The sequence below is a fragment of the Pipistrellus hanaki genome, assembly GCF_964339955.1.
Source record: "Pipistrellus hanaki genome assembly, chromosome: 11".
Classification (NCBI taxonomy): Eukaryota; Metazoa; Chordata; class Mammalia; order Chiroptera; family Vespertilionidae; genus Pipistrellus; species Pipistrellus hanaki.
In genome coordinates, this window is record NC_140513.1 from 34,510,165 (window position 1) to 34,532,366 (window position 22,202).

At 37.7% G+C, this 22,202-nt stretch overlaps 1 protein-coding gene across 11 annotated transcripts in view; it reads left to right on the top strand.

The window, feature by feature from the left end:
* PRUNE2 (prune homolog 2 with BCH domain) overlaps window positions 1-22,202 on the top strand; it is a 195,738-nt gene that overhangs the window by 29,108 nt on the left and 144,428 nt on the right. For all 11 annotated transcript variants that reach the window (XM_084899413.1, XM_084899415.1, XM_084899412.1 and 8 more), the window contains exons 2-4: window positions 11,933-12,037; window positions 13,747-13,949; window positions 15,911-16,074. In XM_084899413.1, the coding sequence (XP_084755539.1) occupies window positions 11,933-12,037; window positions 13,747-13,949; window positions 15,911-16,074 (472 nt within the window). The remainder of the gene's footprint in view (window positions 1-11,932; window positions 12,038-13,746; window positions 13,950-15,910; window positions 16,075-22,202) is intronic.

Sequence of the window (22,202 nt, forward strand, 5' to 3'; positions counted from 1 at the left end):
GGGGTGGCTTTGGTCGGTCTGAGACGGTTTGTTATTTTTTTTCTGTGTGCTGATGGCATTGTGAGCACTGCTGTTCCCCTCCACCCCTTTCCCATAAGACAAAGATAAGAAAGAATGTCCGAGAGGGTGTGGTGTGTGTGTGTGAGGGTTTGCGGGAGAGAATGTAGTAGGAGAAAAGGGAGGAGAAAGACACATGAGGTGGCAGGCAGGTCATTTTCCCGTTTTGCTATTCAATTTGCAATCTGGACTTTAGCTGCTTATGAACTCAGAATTTGGGTTCATTTACTACTTTGGTCCATTCTTTCAACAGATATTTAGTTAAATGTTTTTACCAGGTGCAATTCTAAGTGCTGATTTACTTCTACAGGTAGAAACCAAAGACATGCTCTGAGTAGTTACCAAAGGGGTTCATTCAAGAGACTGGGATTTTCATAAAACTCCATGAAAAAAACCTCTCCTCCTAACTGGTTTGTCTCAGTGGATAAAGCGTTGGCCTGCAGACTGAAAGGTCCCAGGTTCGATTCCGGTCAAGGGCATGTACCTTGGTTGCAAGCATATTCCCAGTGGGAGGTATGCAGGAGGCGGCTGATCAATGTTTCTCTCTCATTGATGTTTCTAACTCTCTATCCCTCTCTCTTCCTCTCTGTAAAAAATCAATAAAATATTTTTTAAAAAGAAAAAAAGAAAGAAAAAGACCTCCCTTCCCTTCTCTCTTCTCTCCTTACTTCCTCTTCCTTCCCCTTCCTACTCTCTTTCTTTTCTGCCCCTCTTTTCCTTTCTTTTTTTCCTCTCTTTCTTTCTTGTAAGCCTCTTTATTTATCACTGAATTCATAAACAAATACATCTTGAGAAGATGTACTGAAAAGATTTTTTATTAGCTCATATCAGAAAACCACAGCAAACTTAAAGGATGAGGAAAGTAGGAGTTTGTGTGTTTTCTTCCCTTACTCTGAGGTCCACTACCTCACTTGGGAAATCATTGCTAGGTTTCAACAGGGTGAATCCTAAGGCGTCTTCTAGCTCTAATGTTAAGCAAATCTGAAAAATATAACACCCATAAGTCTCTCTGAAGTACTTGATCTAGAGGAACTCAAGCAGTCCCTTTCAAGAACAAAATGCAGATGTATTCTGTGGTTGACAGAAGCCAGATGGCCCATGGGAGCTAATCATGAGTCCCCTTTAAGGCCATGGTTCCCAAAACAGCCACCTGATTCTCAGACTCCCCTGCAGACTAGGAATCTGAATACCAGGAGTGGGGCTCAGCAGTGTGCATTACAATAATGCCCTGTAGGTGATTTTAGTTCAGTCAGCAAAGCGTGAGTGTCACCCATGTGGGAACCATAGCGTGTTTTTCTTCTGAGAGGCAGGACCCAGGAAGGAAGAGGCAGCCAGGTGCCACTGTGGGGAAAAATACTGGAGTATGTTTTTTCAGGTCATTAGATACTGATCTAACTCATTTGTTTGGTAATAGCAGCTTTGCTTCTATTTTATGGATATTCCATAATTTATTCAACGATCCTTGATTGTTGTACATTGAGGTTGTTTTTTATTTTTATTCTCTCCATTAGAAATACCACTTCAATAAACAATTCTTTGGGATTTTATTACTTATCCATATTTAACAATGGATTTATTTTATTTTTAAATTTAATTTATTTTTTAATTAAAAACCTTTTTTTTCCCCCCAATTACAGTTGGCATGCAATATGATATTAGTTTCAGGTGTACGGCATAGTGTTAGACATTTATATAACTTACACAGGGATCCCCATATGTCTAGTACCCACCTGACACCATACATAGTTATTACAATATTATTGACTATATTTCCTATGCGATACTTTGTAAATGCCAATTTGTACTTCTTAATTCCTTCATCTTTTCCACCCCGTCTGCAACGTTCCTCCCATTTGGCAACCATTAGTTTGTTCTCCGTATCTATGAGTTTAACAATGGGTTTTTAAATAATGATAAGAAATTTAGATATATCCAACTTATTGTGATTTTATTTCTATAGAACAAATTACTAGGAGTGGAATTAAAAGGTTGGATCAGAAAGTGTGAACATCTGCATCTTAATGGATACTGTCAAATTATCCCCACATTGATTGTAGTATCCCTAACTGCTACCTACAGTTTAACTGGGAATGGATGTTAATACTCTTAATTTTTTGCCAATTTGATAGGCAAAAAAAAACCCAAAAAACATTTTATTGTTGGTCTAATTTGCATTCCATGACTATTAATGAGATTGGGTTTCTTTTCATATATTTATTTTTTCTCTGTTAATTGCCTGCTTATATCCTTTACCAATTATTCCATTGTTTTTTTAAAATCATTATCTAGGAAATTTTCATGTGTTAGGAATATTGCCTTTTTAATGGCAAGCTGGTGAAAATATTAGGCAAATATTATCTCCCACTCTATTGTTTCTCTTTTATCATTCTTTTTGGTGCTGTTGTCTTACCAAATTCCACTGCTTTTAAAGACATTACTTAATGACACATTTAACACCACACATTTAATTCAAAGATGCATTATCATTTTTACATGAAGCTAATTACAAAACAGAGGAATAAGTGCATTCCAGTCAAGAGCTAGGAGACCAGGGCTGTTTTCCATGGCTCTCCTTCAGCAGAGCCTGGTGAGTACTATTGCAACCTTTTCAGAAAGCAGAGTAAGTAGACTGAGGAGAAGATGGCACAGAATGTTCTATTGCTCTCCAGTATTTGAAACGATGTCATCATAAATAATGCATGCTTATTGCATATCTAATGCAACTTATTGAACAAGTTGTTCCATAGATGCCCATGGCCAAAGAACAAAGTAATGCCTACTGTTACGAGGGTTGAAAATGTTAATCACATTTTAACAGTTTATTTATCAAGGAGATTAGGACAAAAAAACCTAAAAGATATAAAGAGAAAAATTTATTTAAAAAAATAATATATTCATATGAAGAAAATGGCCTAAAGCACTCATTATCATAATAAATTTAAACTAACATTAAAATATTATTTTACTGGTCAAAATGATAATGCTTAAATACAGTTGAAGATTTGAAAATCAGGTATTTCTGTGGGTAAAAAAAAATGTAACTTTCTATAACCCTTCTGGTGAGCATCAAAATATGTACATTCTTTGACCCAGAAATGTAAAATTCAGGCGTTGACACTGGAGAGAAAACTAGGGCTAGGCACAAAAATTATCTTTCAAATATTTACTGTGGTTTTATTTAACTAAAAAATTAGGATAAATTAAATCTAAAATAATAAGATATTGGCTAAATAAATTTGAGTGATCCATATTAAAGAATACTACATATATTAAATGTCATAATTATTAATTTATTTTTTTCAATATTTATTGACCACTTATTCTGTGCAAAGTAATAGCCTGGCAGCTGGGGTCACAAAAGCAAACATATATCACCCCTGGCTCTCACAACGTTTATATTTTAGAATTTTGGAAGAAGAACTTAGAATGTTGTTAAAAAAGTGGTTACAAAATATTACGTATAATAATAATAACAGTATTACAAAAGAGAACACATAAAAGTATAGAAAAAGTTGGAAGAAATATGTTAAATATTCATAATGATTAACTTTGGATCTTGAGGGGTTGTTTTTTTTTTCCTTTATGAGTTTCTACATTTTCCAAATGTTTTATGATGAACATACATTATTTTATAAAATAAGTAATGTATAAACCTTAGATGTAGATTTCTATGCCCACGTATCAGAAATGTCCTTTCTCGTTCGGTTTTTAAAACTCTTTTATTGCCTTTGACATTAATCATTTAGTAAAAGAAACTCTTCTAAGCTTTCCATAAAGTTCAGGTATCTCCTAGTGGTTTTAAATTTTGGAATGACTCCAACCTGGAGTTCTGCATTTAAAAACACACACCATACATATAGATAGATATAGATATAGATATAGATATAGATATAGATATAGACATATAGACATACAGACATATAGACATATAGATATAAATATGTATGTATATGTGTGTGTGTGTATATATATACATATATAAATATATCAACTTACTGAACAAGTTGCATTAGATATCTGTATACCCCCTATGGGGAATCAAATCCAAATCCAGGCATATGCTCTGACCAGAATCGGACTGTGACCTCCTGGTTTATAAGTTGACACTCAACCACTGAGCCACCTGGCTGGGCTGGAGATCTATCTTAGCTTGAGCTTCCATGACAAAATAGCCTAGACTGAGTGGTTTAAACAACAGAAATTTATTTCTCATGGTTCAGGAGTCTGGAAGTCTAAGAGCAGGGTGTCAACATAGTGGGGTTCTGGTGAGAGCTCTCTTCTTGGCTATGGACAGCCTTCTTCTCCATGTGATGTGATCTCACTTGGCAGAGAGAGAGAGGGAAAGAGAGAAAAAGTTCAAGCTGTCCAGCGTGTCTTCCTAAAAGACACGAACCCTGTCTTGAGGGGCACACCCTCATGCCTTCATCTAAATCTAATTATTTCCCACAAACCCCATTTCCAAATACCATCACACTGGGGGGAAGGGCTTTGATATGAATTTTGGTGGTGCACATTTCAGTCCATAGCAAGCACAGTAAAGAGGCACAAACAGTGGAAGATTAAAAGAGGCAGCAGTAAGCCTTGTGGACCTGGGTGTGCATCCATATAGAGCCAGATGAAAAAGACTATAACTCAAGTTTGAAATGGGAAAGTTTGAGAGATTATAAAGACCTATAAAACCATGAAGGACAAACTTCTGGGATGGGACAACTGCATAAGCTAGAAGGAAGTAGTACTTACTAAATGAGAGATTGAAGAGCCTTACCCAGTTGGTAATAAATGTATGGACCCATTTCCCCCAACAGTGGAATGGCTGGAATATGAGCATCTTTTAGGAATCTATGAAGAATAATCTCTATAGGGCCTTTCCGGAAAGCTATGGATTTGGGAGGACTATCCTTTATATTTGGTGCTGTGGAGGAAAAATAATGGTGCTGCTCCCCAAAAGTTGTCCTTTGAGGGTACTTTTAGAAAGAGAACCTTAAAAACAAATTAAGTGCTGAAAGTAAGAACAATTTTGGCCAAATCATTATAACGATCCAGAAGGTGTAGAGCAACCATATATGAGGTCACTCCTTTTGAAAACACTCTGCTTTCAAGATGGGCAGCAAATGTGTTGTAGGAGAACAGATTCAGCTGAAAAGGCAAAGGAGTGGTTGAGTCCATGTCCGATACTCCAGCTGAAAGAAGCCTGACCTCAAGGGAACTGGGGACCCAGACTGCAAACCAAGAAGGGCCTCGGGCAACAATTGGGTTTACCCTTTGGTTCCCTCATCACCTACCCATGATGGTTTCTTGAATTTGATGGTATAGAAAATGATACAGGTGCACATGATCTGAGCTATATATGTGACTTTGTTCATACTGACTCCCATCCCCCATTTCCCCCAAATGAGAAATCTTTAAAAAGGGCATTTTCCAGCATGGCAAAGAGAAGGCTGAGCGGGGGAAAGGGGGATATTGTTGGGGTAGTTGGGCGGGCAGTGAGGGAAGAGGTTATAGTCAATATATACCTATCTGAATTGAGTAGGTTTAGTTTTATAATCAGTGAAATAATTAAAATCATTTGAGTCTCATCATTGAATGCTTTTTGCCTTTTCTTAATTTGGTGGTTTATAGTCATCTATTATGTCACCAACTAAATTAAGACACTTATGAGAAGATTAAATATAAAATGTCTATGTCCTGAATTTGTAGATTCTGGTAAATGTTTCTGCTTTGATAGCTCTCAAAGTGGCCTTCAGGTCACTTATGATTGTTTAATAATTAATCATGAGAATAAAACGGGATTAGGTGGCCAGTGGGCTAGAGTTTCCTATTTTTCAATATCATGGAGACTAGGAAAACAAAAAGGAACAAGGCACCTATGCTGGTTCCAGAAATTCTATATACACATACCGCACTCCCTCCCTGCCCCCCTGCCCTATCCATAACTCCCAGCTACCACCCTCCAATACACAGACATGTATCCATGTAATAGTTACCATTAAGCCAGATAGAATGAAGTAGTTTTGGTCATGGAAAAAGATCCATAGTGATTTTGTTCAGTGAAAATAAAAGGAACTTTCTAAAGAACAGGAATAGAAGCAGCCCATTTTTGTGAAGTATGTGTGCGTATATATATATATATATATATATATATATATGCATAAATATAAATGTGAAATAATTAACAATATGTTAACAAAGCAGTTGTCATTGTTTTGTTAATGTTGTTGTGTCTGAATTATTCTAATGGCATGTATTTATTTTCTTACCGGAGAAATAAAGAAAAAGTAAAGAATGAAATACAAAGGTTCCAATTGGTGGGGGAATCCCCGCATCCTAGAAACCTTGTACCGAGTAATAAGCATTTCGTTCTTTAAAAAGCAAAACAAAAAAACTTTCGGTTGATGCCATGTTATTCCCTCCAGCATTCTCTCTCTCTCTCTCTCTCTGGGTCCCAACCTTTATCCAGGTAATAAGATTATAAGAATTTCAGGAGCTCCAATTCTAGAAATCCTTTTAAACCCAAAGCCACTGTTAAGAGGTGCCTCGTTTGTTTACCAAATGAACAAAGGATGTGACTTCATCCATATCTGGCAGAGCTGGTCAAAGGGCTTTTGTCCTTGCCTTTGGAGGACCAGGTTGCTCTGGGCATCTCCCCAGCTCCCTTAGTCCTTGCTGCTCATTGGACTGTGGTTCTTTAGGCATCTCCTCCCACCTGGCTTTGCTGGTGGAGTCAGGACTTCCAGGCGCATGAGGAGCCTGTTAGTTTCCTCCTGCCAGACCTCTGAGTCTTCTAACTTAGAATCATGCCAGCCACAGGTGCATGGGGTCTCCTGGGGAGGAAGCGGACTTCTTTTCTGAACCACCCACAGCCAGCCTCCAGGAAGGGAGTCCCTTCGTTGACTTGGAGTTACTAAGTCATCAAGGAAGCGCTAGCTCACCTGCCAACTCTTTTCTATGCCTGAGATGATTTGGAGATACCATCCAATAAATTCAAGAGTCTTCCTTTTCTCTCTCTTCTTCATGTGCTGGTTAAGGGTAGGGACTAAGAAAGATATCCTGATTTAATTTGTGAGGGAAGAGATTGGCCGACTTCTGTGAGTTTTGTCTACAATGTTTTTAATACAAAATAGTTTTCAATAAATTATTTTTGAAAAAATTTTCATAAGGTTTTTAAGAAAAGGATTTAGGGAGGATAGGTATGGAGAGATCATGTATAGCTGTATTGCAAGGGCTTGTTGATTAAAGGTTTATTGTGGCATTTTAGATGTGGAAAGTTATAGGTGGGAGGAGCCTTATTTCTCAAGGGTGGAGTTATGAAAACGCTGATGGAGGGGCCTGAGCTTTCAGCAGCCTTCTGGAAGCCCTCTTTCTAATCAATTCTGTTTTCTGTGGGTGTGTTTGAGAGTGCTTTTGCCTGAGAAGTGCACTTTTCTTTAATGGGCCATTGAATCCGAATGCTTAGGCATTGTGCTGGCTTTTAAACAGAGATAAGAGTAAACTTCATTAAGAAGTCTCATTTTAGTGATGTATAGAATTACATTTTGAAAGCATATTAAAGTTATGGCTGGGAATACTGGCATGTTCAATATATTTTCTTTTATACATTGTTTGTGAAAAGATTCTGTCCATCTACCTGGAAATGTAGATGACAAAGCAGTAAAGTATCTATTTCAACCCATTACCAGGATCCCGTTGTTTTGGTCTTGCACAGCGCTGTTTTTAGGGATTAGCAATGACTCCTCCTTGGTTCTTGGTGTGCCTGAGACTAGGGAATGAGTGTTTATTTTCCAGATCTATTCACTCCTGGCTAAGAGTTTACAAGGTCACATTTAGAAAATATACACACTGGGCAGTAGTTATTTGTTGAACATGCTGGCATACTGTCACTGCAGGGCCTTTGCACTTGCTATTCCTTTTGCCTGAGGTATCCTTGGGTCCCAGTTCACTTCAGGTTTTTATTTCACTGTCACCTTCTCAAATATACCTCATCTCAGCACACCAGTTCCCCTCCACTTAACATTCTCTAATTATTTGGTTCATGATCTCCTTGCCCTAAATACAAGAGTCATATTGGCTGGGATTTTTGTCTGTTTGATTCACTACTATATCCCTAGGGCTTATTACTGGGCCTCACACAAACTGGTTTTTATTAGGTGAATGTCAGTAATTCATTGAATTGGTAAACTTGTCATATGTCACTTTTCCTTGGACACAATTTGTCTGTTTGTGAATAACCCAGAGCCCAATATGAGCTGAATTAAGGGATATAGATATGAAGAGTGAACATCTGGGAGTCCGTGGAGGGGCCCCCAGACCTGCTGCAAGAGGTACAGAGTGTCATCGTGTTCGGGAATCTCCTGAGTTCTGTTGACCAGTTTACTGCTACATCTGCAGGTGGGGCCATTGCTACAGAGTAGACCCAGCACCGCAAAGACCCCTGTTCCCTTCCCCGAACACTTGAAATCAGTCTCCAGACTTTTCTGCCTTGTCCCCCGTGGTTGTTCTGTTCACACTGCCAAGGTTGTTGGGGGAAGCTTGAAAGTGGGTCGATATTTTCTGGTTCTTGACCCCCCCAGGGTTGAAGAGCCAAATCTTGCATACATTCCTTGAACTTACCTATTGGGTGAGTCTACACAACTAATTTCATGGTCTATTCCTACAAGCAGGCAGGAGTCAGTCTGAGCCTGGATACTCTTTATTTCTACTTTGTGCCATCCTCTAATTATGTCTTATCAGTGGTTTTTGGTAGCTGAGACTTTCTGAGGTTGAGCCTATCACTTTTAAGGCTTATTGGCAGGCACCAAAGGTTCTAATTGTGATGTCCCTTCTGTCTGATCCAACATTCCCAGCCCACGTGAAACTTCTGGTCATGTTTTGGGATTGTGGTATAATCCCAGGAAGGACTCCTTAGAATAAAAGTGGGTTACCTTGGTGAGTGACTCATTAACCCACAGGTACTCATTGGCATGGTCTCTCCATTGGAACTGCTGGTGGGGAAGCAGATAGATCCCTGAGACATGGGCATCAGGATGGTAATTTTGATGTGGGAAGGTGGTGAGGGGAAGAGAGAGTTGGAGCCTGGAAACTTGCTGCGGGTGGCAGACATGAGCAAATTACAAGAGACGATGCCATGACTATGAGGGAACGTGAGGTGTGGGAAGAAGGGAACTCAGAGGAGAAAGGAGAGAGCATGAAAAGACAGGCATGTGGCACCAAAAAGAACCCTCCTAGTTTTGCACTAGGCTCTTCTATAGCCTGGCCTACAAGATGATATGAACTTTATTTCTCTTTAAATGAAAGACAAATAAATCCTAATCTTAGAAGATTTCTGAGTTGTAAGAATTGGTCCAAGATACTCTGGGTTTATAGGTCTATTTAGCTCATTTCTTTTTCTGAGTAGTAATTGATCTGTACTTGGAAATGAATTGATGCATAAGTCTTCTTATTCCCACCCTCCTTTGCCCCAGCTATGTCTTCTTTTATGCAAGTATAGTGTTGAATACAGAGTTGTGCCTACAAATTATCAAACTTACATAAAAAAGCAGATAAGTCAGCTTTGACATAATCTTGGTAGGATAAATGCCTGAAGCCTTGCTGTATTCAGAATGCATATTTAATATCCTCTTCTTTCTTCCACCCCATGCTCATTCGTTTTGTAGTCTCTGAGGTCGTTATGGCATTATAGAATGGTTGGTGCAGGGCAGAGATAGGGTTCACTGAACTGGGTCACAAATTCTGAGAACAATCTTGGCCACATCACAGACTCCGTTGACCTGTACAAAGTGTTGTTAGTCTGCCTTAGAAGATCTGGGAGGAGAAATGAGGTAATGTCTACTCAGACCTTCGAGCTTCTCGGAAGAACAGCATTCTACAGTAATATGATTTCCTAATGCATTTGTTTGTATTGTAATGGAGTGTAATTCCATTTACCTAAGTTTCTTTGGATGTCTCTAGAATATCTGACGGTCTTGATCAGGGAAAGCAATCCGGTTTTGGGAGTGAGAAGTGGGCCTAGAATAGAACCCTCAAAGGGTACTCAGCCAAATGAGCCAGTTGCAAATCTGTGAGATTAAGGGAAGGAAATTGAGAGAGGAAAATACGGGAGCTAGAGTTGATGGAGATGGGGGAGACAGTTGGAATTATCTTCAGAGAGTTTATATCATACTTTTAAATCATGTTGTTTTACTAAAGATTGATACTTCAATATATTTTAAAATGTGATTATTTTAATTGAGTAGTATTACATATTGCATGACTCATCTGTAATATTGATCCTGCTGTCATTCTCTATATTGGTAGACTATAACTCAGCTTCCTTTAAGATTTACTTTATTATGTTCCTTGGGCTAACCTGATTGTTTAATAACTTGTTCCAACTCTGTTACCCATAGTTCCATACCAAGGCTAACAGATTTATAGATTCATTTTTAAAATACTTGATAAATAACTAAAGAACACTTTACCTTTGTTCTGTAGATATGGGAATAATTAAGTCTTTTTATTGCAATAGTGCTGAGCAGGGTAATTTTTTATATAATCTTTTTGAGTAGTATTACAATTGAGTTAGCTTTCTAGTCAGTCCTAAAACAGAAGTTAAAACAAAAGAAGAAAATGAGGAAAGTATATATATGTGTCATCTCTAATATACTATAAAGATGTTAAGTTAGGTTACAATTATCATTACTGGACAGTTTTGTTGTGACATTTTCTAGAAGTGGTTGGTTCTTTGGCATTTCAAAGCCAGTTATTCAAAAGGAGGTTAGCTCTCTATAAAGGAACACTAACTAACTACGGAGTTAACCAGGAAAGACAAGCATATGTCTTCTCTTCCAGAGAGGTGATTATATACATTTTTAAACAGCAACTGATTTGTATTTTTAGAGGAACGATACTAATCATAATCCTTTCTCGGGAGCAAGATGGGGAGTGCTACAACTTTTATTTGCTAAATTATAGAGTATAATGCAGAGAGAACATCCTATCACCCAAATGTGACATGAAAAAAGTAAATTCCTACCAAAGTTTGTGTTGTATGCCAGGGATGTATGAAAAGAGGCACTTTGTCAAATGAAGAAGAAAATTTTATATAAGAAAATGATGTGAATACTATGGAATTGCTTTTTAGAACAAAATAATCTTTTACCAAGAAATTATGACTCACAGTTACAGTTCATGTGAGCTAGACTGTGAGTAATCTTAATAAAACCATTTTTTTTTTTTTTTTTGTGGAGGAGGTAATCCAGAGGACATAACTACCGGTTGATCTGTGAGCCAGACCCGGGCAATCAGAGGCCTCTCATGTCCTCTCCTTTCCCACAATGTATGTTCTGCCCACCGTTCCCACAGTGGGAACCTTTTACAAGGATGCAGTCTTGAGATAATTTCTTGTTGAGACCCCCCATGACTGAACCCAGGGAAAGCCTCTATATAAATGTCTAAGATTCTGGCAGGAGGGTGCAGCGATCTCTTGCCTTGTGGCCACTCAAGTCAAGCTTTGTAAGTTCCCTGGCTCATTAAAACTGCCACCTACAAGCTGGAGTGGCCTGCCTCTTTCTTTGGTTGCTCTTTGCCCTCTGTGTATGAGAGCCAATTTCTGATTTTATCTGGGGAAACTCCCGAGGTTGTGAGCCAACAATTGTCTGTTGCTGACAATTTACTAAAATTTGAATGAACATTTCTGAATGTTAACCGTGTTGTGCAGTGTTGTGCATGTCTTGGTGTAAAACCTTTATGATAAATTGATGATTTTCTACATAAAATCATATGTACGAGTGAGTATGAGTGTAGCTAAGGCCATACTTAAAAAAAAAAAGATGGAAAAATGTCCTATTTATATTGGTCTGTTAGATGTTAAATTGTGATTATCTTTTTTAATTTATTTCAGAATCGAAGCAAACGCTTGGAGAAGGTCCATGTGGTTATTGGACATAAATCATGTGACTTGGATTCTCTCATTTCTACCTTCACATATGCTTACTTTCTAGACAAGGTGAGGGAAAAGAAAATTATGCTTTTTAATTTGAATTGTGATGTAAAATTTAAGAACACGCATTTTCTGGGAATATATCGATAAGAAACCTACTAATTTAAGTTTTCATGTTCTGGTTTATTGTTGCAGAGAACAATGCATTATAACCCATTAACCAATAAATATTTATTGATCACCTACTATGTTATGCATTGTTATGGTTATTTCTTACCAATTCTCTTCATACAACATTATTTCAATAAGATCAATGTTTTCAAATTGAAAATAAAAAATGTTTTGTAATATTTAATTAGTTGTATGAGAATTCAGAGAACTAACAATAGTAAGGGTCAGAATGCCTTGTTTTCCTTTATCATCCTTTTTGGAAAGTCTTTCCCTTGGAAGTAGAAAAATATGTGCAGAATAACCTGTATGAACACTACATGAAGCACAGAGCTCACTGTCTGAAATTTTCAGTAACAGAGATATTACATATCACATCTATATTGTTGTGGCCTTTTAGCCCTGACCATGTACAACAAGGCCATTCTCAGTGATAATCTCCCCTGAGTGAGAATCTTTGTACTCTGTAAAGTCATCTCTAAAGGTGAAAAAGGCCTTTCAATAAGTTGTTGTAAATTTTCCATTCCCTAAAATTCATTAGCCCATGGTAATGCATTCTCTCAAAGCTGAAAAAGGTGCATTCTGAATATTTTGGTGCTATTTGCAATTTCACACAACTTTTAATTCTATGGAGTACATTAGATTTTTATTCCCATTTTATATGGATCCTTGACTCTTAGATTATGCATAGCCAATCTAAGTGATTTAATTCACATGAAACCCAGTCTTCCAGGATGAGCTGAGGTGGCAAGAATGGCTTTAGGGCAGCAGCTGACCAAACTGCTGGGTCAGGTACCCTGATTTCTGCATACGGGCTTTATAGCAAATTTATCTTTAAAAAATTTTTTTTTCCTTAAAATTTGTTGAACCTTACAAGGTAGATTAATTGGTATGTGGAGATAAGTGTGCCTGTGACAAGGCATGCATATTAAACACTTATCTTATTAACTGGATTTTTGGTTCCTAGGGGAAAAAAATGCCTGTCTCAATAATATAGAATTGACTGAATCAGACTGACATTTAGACTGATAGTGGCATGGATTCTTAAGGAAATCATATACTAGTTATACCACTTTTCAGTCCACAGGCCGACGCTCTTATCCACTGAGCCAAACCAGTTAGTTACTCCAACTTTTCTTGAGTAATCGAAGGACTTAACTATTCTGAGCTTGGATTTTTTGCAGATAAACAATGGGATGGAACTGAGTGACAGGCATCCCATGGAGATGGGACATGCATGGCTTTCTGTGTCACCACAGTCTTCATCTGCCCTATTTCAGTCATCCTAAGTTTCTGCTGATTCCATAAAGAGGTGTGAATTTATTTCCCATGAAGAGCAGAATGTATACATTTTTAAAAAAATTATAAGAGACAAAATATTTTAAATAAGGCATGAGAATTTTAATGTAGGGTGAAAAATATTAGGGGCCTCGTACCCATGGATAAAGCTCTGCTAACGGGGTTTAGGTAAAGTTGGTTATGAAGGTCAAATGGCTTAATGAGGCCAAAGGACCTTTGTACCCTTCACTGGTGGAACTCAGCTTGAGAAAATGTAGATGTATTCTTTCCTCCTGCCACTGTCAGAATATGAACTCTTTTCTCCATAGGTCAGTCCCCCGGGGGTTCTCTGTTTGCCAGTGCTGAACACACCCAGGGCTGAGTTCAGCTACTTCACCGAGACAAGGTTTATTCTGGAAGAGCTAAACATCTCTGAATCATCCCATATATTCCAAGATGAAATTAATCTGCATCAGCTGAACGATGAAGGAAAGTTATCTATAACACTCATTGGCAGCAAAGTGCTGACGAGGTGAGGCTCTGGAGGTCTGGTCTTTTCAAGAAGGCTCTTCTGGGCAAAGTATCACCTTGTTCACCACTTTTGTGGTTCAGGGAAATGTGAAAGGTAGAGGACATTCAGAGGAAAGGAAATATTTTTTCTTCTTTTATGGCAAAATCTGGGATATGCCAATTTTCTGTTTTTACTTTTGCATTTCAAACATAATGACGTCTTTGAGTGGAAAGTTCTTGTAAAATTGACCAAAATTATAATTTTAAAGCACTTCAAACACTTGTTGTAGCATCAATACACTTGATGCTGCAGATGGGTAAGAAAAGTAGAAATTAAACACTAAATAAAATGAGAATTTCTTAAGAAAGAAATCTCAGTAGTGAAATGGAAATTTATGTAGAAGGGCTATGAACATCATTTGTTAATTGGCTCATCACTCATAGCATTATTATACTTTAAGAGCAGGATAGACATATATATTTTTTTAAGTTCATGTCATTTGAACTCTATTTCATGGACAAAAACCTTTTCATCTATTGTTGCAAATGACTTACCCAAGGTACCACATGCAGTTAATAGAGGAGTTTGGATGAAAACTTGGGTTTTCTTCCTCCTTCAATAAGTACTTAAGAATTGCTAACTAATATAAGAATCTAAAGGGAATGTAAAGAGTAATAAGACAAATTACTCAAGGACCTTACAACCAAATACAAAGATTCCTTTGATAAGCTTTCTAGTGCTACTAAATGAAGAATCACAGTTAAACATCTGAGTGGTTTTAGATGTTGGGATTTTTTTTTGCATACTTTTCCAATTTGCTAATTATTGATGACATTAACCAGTGGAAATTGACTTTAGTATACATAAAATAAAAGCATGTACAATATCTAATTTTTTAACCTTTTTTAGAAAGCATATTTCGTTAATATATTGTAATGTTAGGTGTGCAGTTATAAAAAGTTTTCGAAATAATTTCCCATGATGTTTGAAACACAAAATTCTTTTGACTAATATTTATCTATCAGTTATTGATAACTGACTGAGAGGTATTGGTAGGTTATTTACTGACTTCTTTTATCTGTATTCAGAATGATCACATGCTTTACTAAATTTATGTTAACCTTTCAGACCAACAAATGCAAGTAGATATTAAAAAAAAAAAAAAAAACAGTTGAAAAAATCCAAAGGTCTGAGCTATGAAAAATATGTATTAGTTGAAATCTTTAGAAGAGTTTTGTTACCAATTAAAATGGAAAAACTTTGCTTGTTTTGAGACTGAAGTTGTGAACTCTGGCTTTGAGGTAGTTTATGAAATAGAATGCTTTCTGAGAAGAGAGCTCTTCATTTCCTTCATTACTACTCATTTGGCTTTGGTACAAGAGAGAATAAAGTTAGTTTTATCCAGATTTTTCTTCAGAAGTAAATAAACCCATGGTATTTTTTTCTCCAGCACTATGACTGGATATGCAAATGTTGGAACCAGATTATCAGAGTCTAAATCCAATCCAATCTACTTACATACAGGCTTTCTGGCCTTGGACAAATTTCTTAACCTCTTCATGCCCCTGTCTCCCCATTTGTAAAGTGGAAATTTTAATAAAATCCATTTCATAGGATCATTTTATAGTATAAAATGTGATAATACTTTGAAAGTATTTATAACAGTATCTGACCCATAGTGGAAGCTCAACAAATTTAGCAATTATTATTATTATTATTATTATTATTATTATTATCATCTAGTAGCAAAGTGAAAGAGGAGTACAAAGGTGTGAAGGCACTCTAAGAATTTGGGGGGACATAATTAGTTAACATGAAATGTGAAAACACATAGAATAAGGTTCTTCTGAGTCATATGCACTTACTTATATTTTTGGCTATTGAGAGGAAATCATTTGTGTGGGAGAAGACATTAAGTAATTCCCCAAAGTAAGAAAACATGCCATATTTCTTTTTCTTCCTCTCCTCCATTTGCTTTCCAGTGAGGACAAAGCTTTAGAATCGGCTGTTGTCAAAGTCATTAGTCCAGTTGAGCAGAGCGATGCTGGGCTTGGGTTCGGCGAGTCTTCCTCCTCCCTCGTGGTGAAAGAGATTCTCCAGGAGGCTCCCGAGCTCATCACCGAGCAGCTGGCTCATCTCCTCAGAGGTGAGATGACTCTTTCTATTAAATACTGGAAGGCTTAATGGAGTGTCTCTCGACTTGCTCATGCAGAAAGAGTGCGATCCATTCTTGGGTTAACAATCCCTTTAAAGACCACGGGAAGCTTCATCAGAGAGGCAGGGAGTAAAGAGTTTGTTAAAGAGTAGCATTATATAGAATATTAAAAATGTGCATTTAAAAATAGGCATGACGGATCTTTGCTGTTTTGAGGCAAGAATATTAAGTGGAACTCCCGCACCTCTGTTGGGGAGCTGGAAGCGCTCCTCTCACCCTTTCACAGCTCCCAGAGGTGTTTCTTGCCCCACAGTGTGAATATAGGCCAGACTTCCACGTCCTCACATTGAATATCTGCTAACGCTGATACGTGCTTGGTTTATATAATACTGTTTGGATGGCAAACTGTACCTTTCATTTTGGCAACATTGTGCAAGATGGACTTTTATAGTCAAATTGTCACCTCTTTCTCCCCGTCTTGTAATGTATTTCCCTTGTTACTCAGCCTGCGTCAGGCACTCCGGTCTGCAGTCATCAAGTGCTCCCTAATCTCTATTTTATCTCCATGGAGCCCACTGCTTCCCAAAAGTGATTTCCAAGCTGGAAGCTGTCAGCTGATTTTAGTGCCACAACCATTCCATGTTTGTTGCCTCACTTAGGACAGTTTGGGGTTTTGTATTATGAGTTTTGATATTGGTTTTTTCTTTCTTGAACATGGCAGACATAGATTTTTTTTTTTTCCAGACGTATTTAACCCAAGAAAGTAAAAACGAGTGATGAACAGGCTGAAAGAATTTAAAAAGGAAGAAGACCTAGAGAATGTTGACTCAACTCTTATTCTTTTTATAAGTCTCAATTTTTATTATTCGATTGAACAAATAATAACATTTTAATAATATAATCAGAACAAACAACAATAGGAAAAAGAAAATAAAAACTGCACATTGTTGATTGCAAGTGTAAACAAAACAATAAAAAGAGTAAAATAGCTAGTTCTGTAAGTTAAATGCCTATACACAGATTTGAATAAACACCATATGTACCAATATTTAAGTTTTGCACCCAATATTTGTACTAATACATACCAATATTTAAATTATGTAAACACATAGTTTCTAATGTGATCATTGAACTTGTTTCTTGTTAAAATATCTAATATAGATTGAATTAATGACAGTGTCACTCATAAGGATAATGTTGTTTTATATATATATATATATATATATAATTGATTTTCCACAGAGAGGAAGGGAGAGGGATAGAGAGCTAGAAACATTGATGAGAGAGAAACATCGACCAGCTACCTCCTGCACATCCCCTACCAGGATTGAACCTGGGACCTTTCAGTCTGCAGACTGACACTCTATCCACTGAGCCAAACCGGTTTCAGCAATGTTTTGTTTTAATAAGATACATAGTGGAGAAACCAGCTCACAGAGGCATATTAGTGGGAGTGGGACAAGATACTTGAAAGCAATATCAGCACATTCAGGATATTACTTTAATTTTTATGCGGAATTAAGCAAGTAAAGTTATATTCTCGAGTCATCTTTGATCCTTCGTAAGTTGATTCAGGTCTTTTAAAGTCTTGTCTTCACTTTCTCTGTCTCTACCACAATTTGGAAGGAAACAAAGTTTAAGAGTCATAAAGTTCCTGTAAATGTTTTAGAACTAATGGCCCTGGTAAACCCATTTAAAATATTTTTCTGGCTAATGGCATCTGTAAAATGCTCTATGGGAAACTGTGCCCTCAACTAAACTAAGCAAGCAGAATCATTTTTCTCTGAGGCAGAGCAGAAGGAAAATAAAGGTAATTGGGGATCTCAGTCAAGAGGGAAGAGGATTGATATTTTGTTTGCAAACTAAGAAGGTTTGGCTTATTGTTCAAAAAATACATGTATTATTTAGTAGGAAAGAATTGTAGTCAATGAGCAGTTCATCTTCATGATTTTCTATAGATAGTAAAATTGACAGTCAAACTGTAACACATTGATACAAAGATGATTTTGTTGCTGCTGCTGCTGCTGCTGATATAATATTCAGATGCAAGGAATTAAAAGGAATACAGACCCCTTTGTTAGTGGCCATGGTTTTGGTTAGCCAAGCTACCAAGAATTAAAGCTGAGGTAAAGGACTTTGGCTTTTCTTATCTTCAGAGGTTTTTCATAGGTTTGGGCTTAAAGTGGGGCTAGGAAGCAGCCAGACTAATGGAATCACTTCATTGTTACTCGGAAATTGGGATGTGAGAAGTGAAGTGCCTCTGCCTATGAAGACTGCCAATACTGATACTGTGATGAGAGTCAGAGCCATTGGAGCCTGGGAGGAGGAGACAGAGGTTGCATATGTGAATAGAAAGCAGGCCAAGATGGGCAGGAGTGCACGTGTGCACTGTGTATCTGGAGGGGAGAGGAGATGTCACTGAATCGTCTTGCCCAGAGGGAACTAACAGATGGTGATCCAAGGAGTGTGACTTTATTTTATTTTTTATTATTTTATTTTATTTTTTAACATATTTTATTGATTTTTTACAGAGAGGAAGGGGGGGGGGTCAGACGATGAGAGAGAAACATCTATCAGCTGCCTCCTGCACATCTGGGGATGTGCTGGCAGCCAAGGTACATGCCCTTGATCAGAATCGAACCTGGGACCCTTCAGTCTGCAGGCCAACGCTCTATCCACTGAGCTAAACTGGTGAGGGCAGGAGTGTGACTTTAAAGAGGTAACTCAACTTTTCATAAGGGCAATGGGCAATTTTTTAAAAAGTACTGAATTTTAAATATAAGAAAGAAATCAAGTTAAATTTTTCATTATTCACTAAACTCAAACCTAGATTTCATATTTTTCCAGTCATGTGCTAACTCCAAACCTAAAGGGAGGTGTGTTTTTTTTAATGTGCCTATAAATAATTCTAGCAATCTTTATTTTTTTATAAAAAGTTCTCTTTCTAAAGTGTTTCTCTGTAAATAGCTACGATATTATTTTGTATTTTGGGGCGATCAAAATGATCATTAATTTTACGCACATTTCTAGAACCTGTCTTTATGCGTTCTTCCAGGTCTTGAAGGAATGCACCATTTCTGTGCACACCTTTCCCCTAAAGAACTTGGAAAAATGTCTACTTCCAGATGTTGTGAGACTAGATATGGACGGCTGACTTGGAAGAGTCTTTAAAAAGCTTCATAGTTAGAACTCTGGCAGGGGTCTTCAAACTTTTTAAAGTGGGGGCCAGATCATGGTCCCTCAGAGAGCTGGAGGGCCGGACTATATGAACTACTAATTCCTACTGTAACACCTCGGCTGCGCTCACTGCCCAAAAAACCTGGCGGGCAGGATCAGACTCCTCTGCGGGCCGCATGTGGCCCGCGGGCCGTAGTTTGAAGACCCCTGCTGTAGGGGATATATATTATTGTGAGCTTTGTACCCCCAAAATCTGAATTTGCTAAGAACTGAATAATCAGTTGGGTTGCTGGTTGCCTTTCATTCCCAGAGTCAGATCTGAGAACACACCATACGGAGGCACACGGGTGTGCTATGAAGGGCCAAGATATTGATCCTCTCCATCCTTGGAGAGCGCCCTAAGTCTGCCCCTTAGCCTCTTATGCTGAAAGAAATATGCATTTTTCAATATCTATCATCTGTCCATTTACTTATTTCATTATTCATTTCCTCTCTTCTTCCATAGAATATTTTTTAAAATATATTTTATTGATTTTTTTTTTTTTTTTTTTTTTTTTTTTTTAGAGAGGAAGGAAGAGGAATAGTTAGAAACATCGATGAGAGAGAAACATCAATCAGCTGCCTCCTGCACACTCCCTACTGGGGATGTGCCTGCAACCAAGGTACATGCCCTTGACCGGAATCGAACCTGGGACTCTTCAGTCCTCAGGCCAACGCTCCATCCACTAAGTCAAACCAGTTAGGGCTCCATAGAATATTTGAAGTGATTTATACAAATATAAAACAACAACACCAACAACAACAAAGTCACCATCAGGGAACAAAGCCATGTAGAGCAGGGGTCTTCAAACTACGGTCCGCGGGCCACATGCGGCCCGCAGAGGAGTCTGATCCGGCCCGCCAGGTTTTTTGGGCAGTGAGCGCAGCCGAGGTGTTACAGTAGGAATTAGTAGTTCATATAGTCCGGCCCTCCAGCTCTCTGAGGGACCATGATCTGGCCCCCACTTTAAAAAGTTTGAGGACCCCTGATGTAGAGAAAGGAATAAGATCAAGATATAGTTTTAAAAAATGAAGGAGTGAATAATTTTCAGTTTTAAACTCTGGATATGAGATTTCTGGAATCAATGAAAATGTAGAAATGTTGCAATATTTACATTATTACTAAAACACATACTAGAACTTCATTTAAAAAAAAAAGTCTAAATCGCAAGTGTTTTTTCCTTATATCAATCTTTTTGAAAAAACAAAACAAAACAACACTTAATAAGGTCATAGACATCCTCCAACATACTACATACCGGTAATAGCAGTTTGCATAGGAACTGAATACAATATGTCAGATACTTCCCCCTTCTCAATTGTCTATGAGAATGTGCTCATTCACATGAGATCATAAACGACCCTGGTTTTTGGAAATGTCTATTCACTTCTTCACCCCCTCTCTATCTCTGTTTTTGCTGTTGTGGTTTTCTTTGTTCTTTGCTTTCTTTCTCCTCCCTTCCTTTCTTTGTCATCCCTTCCTCTCCCAACTCTTCTCCCTCTACTGTCTGCTTCCAAGATCTGTTATCATTTTCAGACAAGCTGCAGCTTGAACTATCTAAAAGTCAAATTACACAGTCATGGTGGCCTAACATTGATATTTGGTTATGTCTGGGGTTTGTGCCCAAAGCAAATAATTACTGTAAACCCGCCAGACTCCTCAATCCATATTCTTTTATTTCCCCAGAGATGTGTACTAGAGGACTGTTGCCAAATTTGAGGAACATTAAATTGCTGAATCATCGCAGTGTGTGTGTGTGTGTGTGTGTGTGTGTGTGTGTGTGTGAGGAACCAGCTGGCAATGATGGGATTTCAGCCCTTTACCAGGCATATTTCCATCAAGACAACACTTTCCTCAAAAAATTTTCACATGTCTTTGTATAAGACCTTGACAGAGCCTCAATATGAACAGTGAAACAATAGCAATTGTTCTTAGCACAGGATGTGGAAATCGTTTCCTCGGTTTTTAGGAAACAATTTCTCTCCTTTCTATTGGCAGCTCCATTTGAACTTTAATAAAGAATAGTTCCTTGCTATTTTAGTAGCCTGGACTAACAGCTTCAAAAAGGTCCTTTTAAGGAGGTCAAATAGGAAAGGAAGAGGGCCAGCGTCCCCCCCTCCCCCCCCCCCCCTTGCCCAAAGAGTGAATCATCCCTCTCCTGAAATGGTTCAGAGTCCAGGGGAATTACATTGCTTGTTTTGCTTAGGAAGAAGAAAGGCCTGTATTGGGGGTAGGGGAAAGAAATTATTTTTTCAGCAAAATATAAAACCAGAACAATTCTCCAACCTCAGAGCATTAGTTCTTCTGTCATACAAAAATGAGCCTTATTAAATTCAGACATTTAAAACTTATAAGATTATTAAGCACTGAATAATATGTTCATTTTTCATCCCCTTTCAGCCAAAAATGTAAGCTACGTTGTATTTTCTACATTTTTCTCCTTCCTCTTTCCCTCCCTCTATTATTCATTCTTTAATGCTTTTGCTTTGGCATGAAAAAAGTCTATCCCCGGTGAAACAAGAAACAGATTTAAGTCCCTTCTTTTCTGCTAAGAGTTCATCCTGCAGAATATGTTTTTACTGGTGAATGTTTTCCCCAAACAACTTCTGGCTTCGTTAGATCATGTTTAATATTTATGTATTGCAATTGCTTTTGGCAAGTGGTCCTTCACTTCTGCATTCTTTCAACAAAGACTATTGCAGGTTACTTCTTCCTAATGGAATGAAATGCTTGTTACTATTTTATAATAATTGCTTTCTCTGTTGCTTGTTGTTCTTTCTCCCAGACCGGTGAATAGCTGGGATGCTTTTGGGCACAGTGTATGGGTTTAAGTAGTACTTGAGTTGTGCAGAATTTGCTGGAGGTTAAATAAAAAGCAAGTTTAAATTTGTAGAGGTGCCTT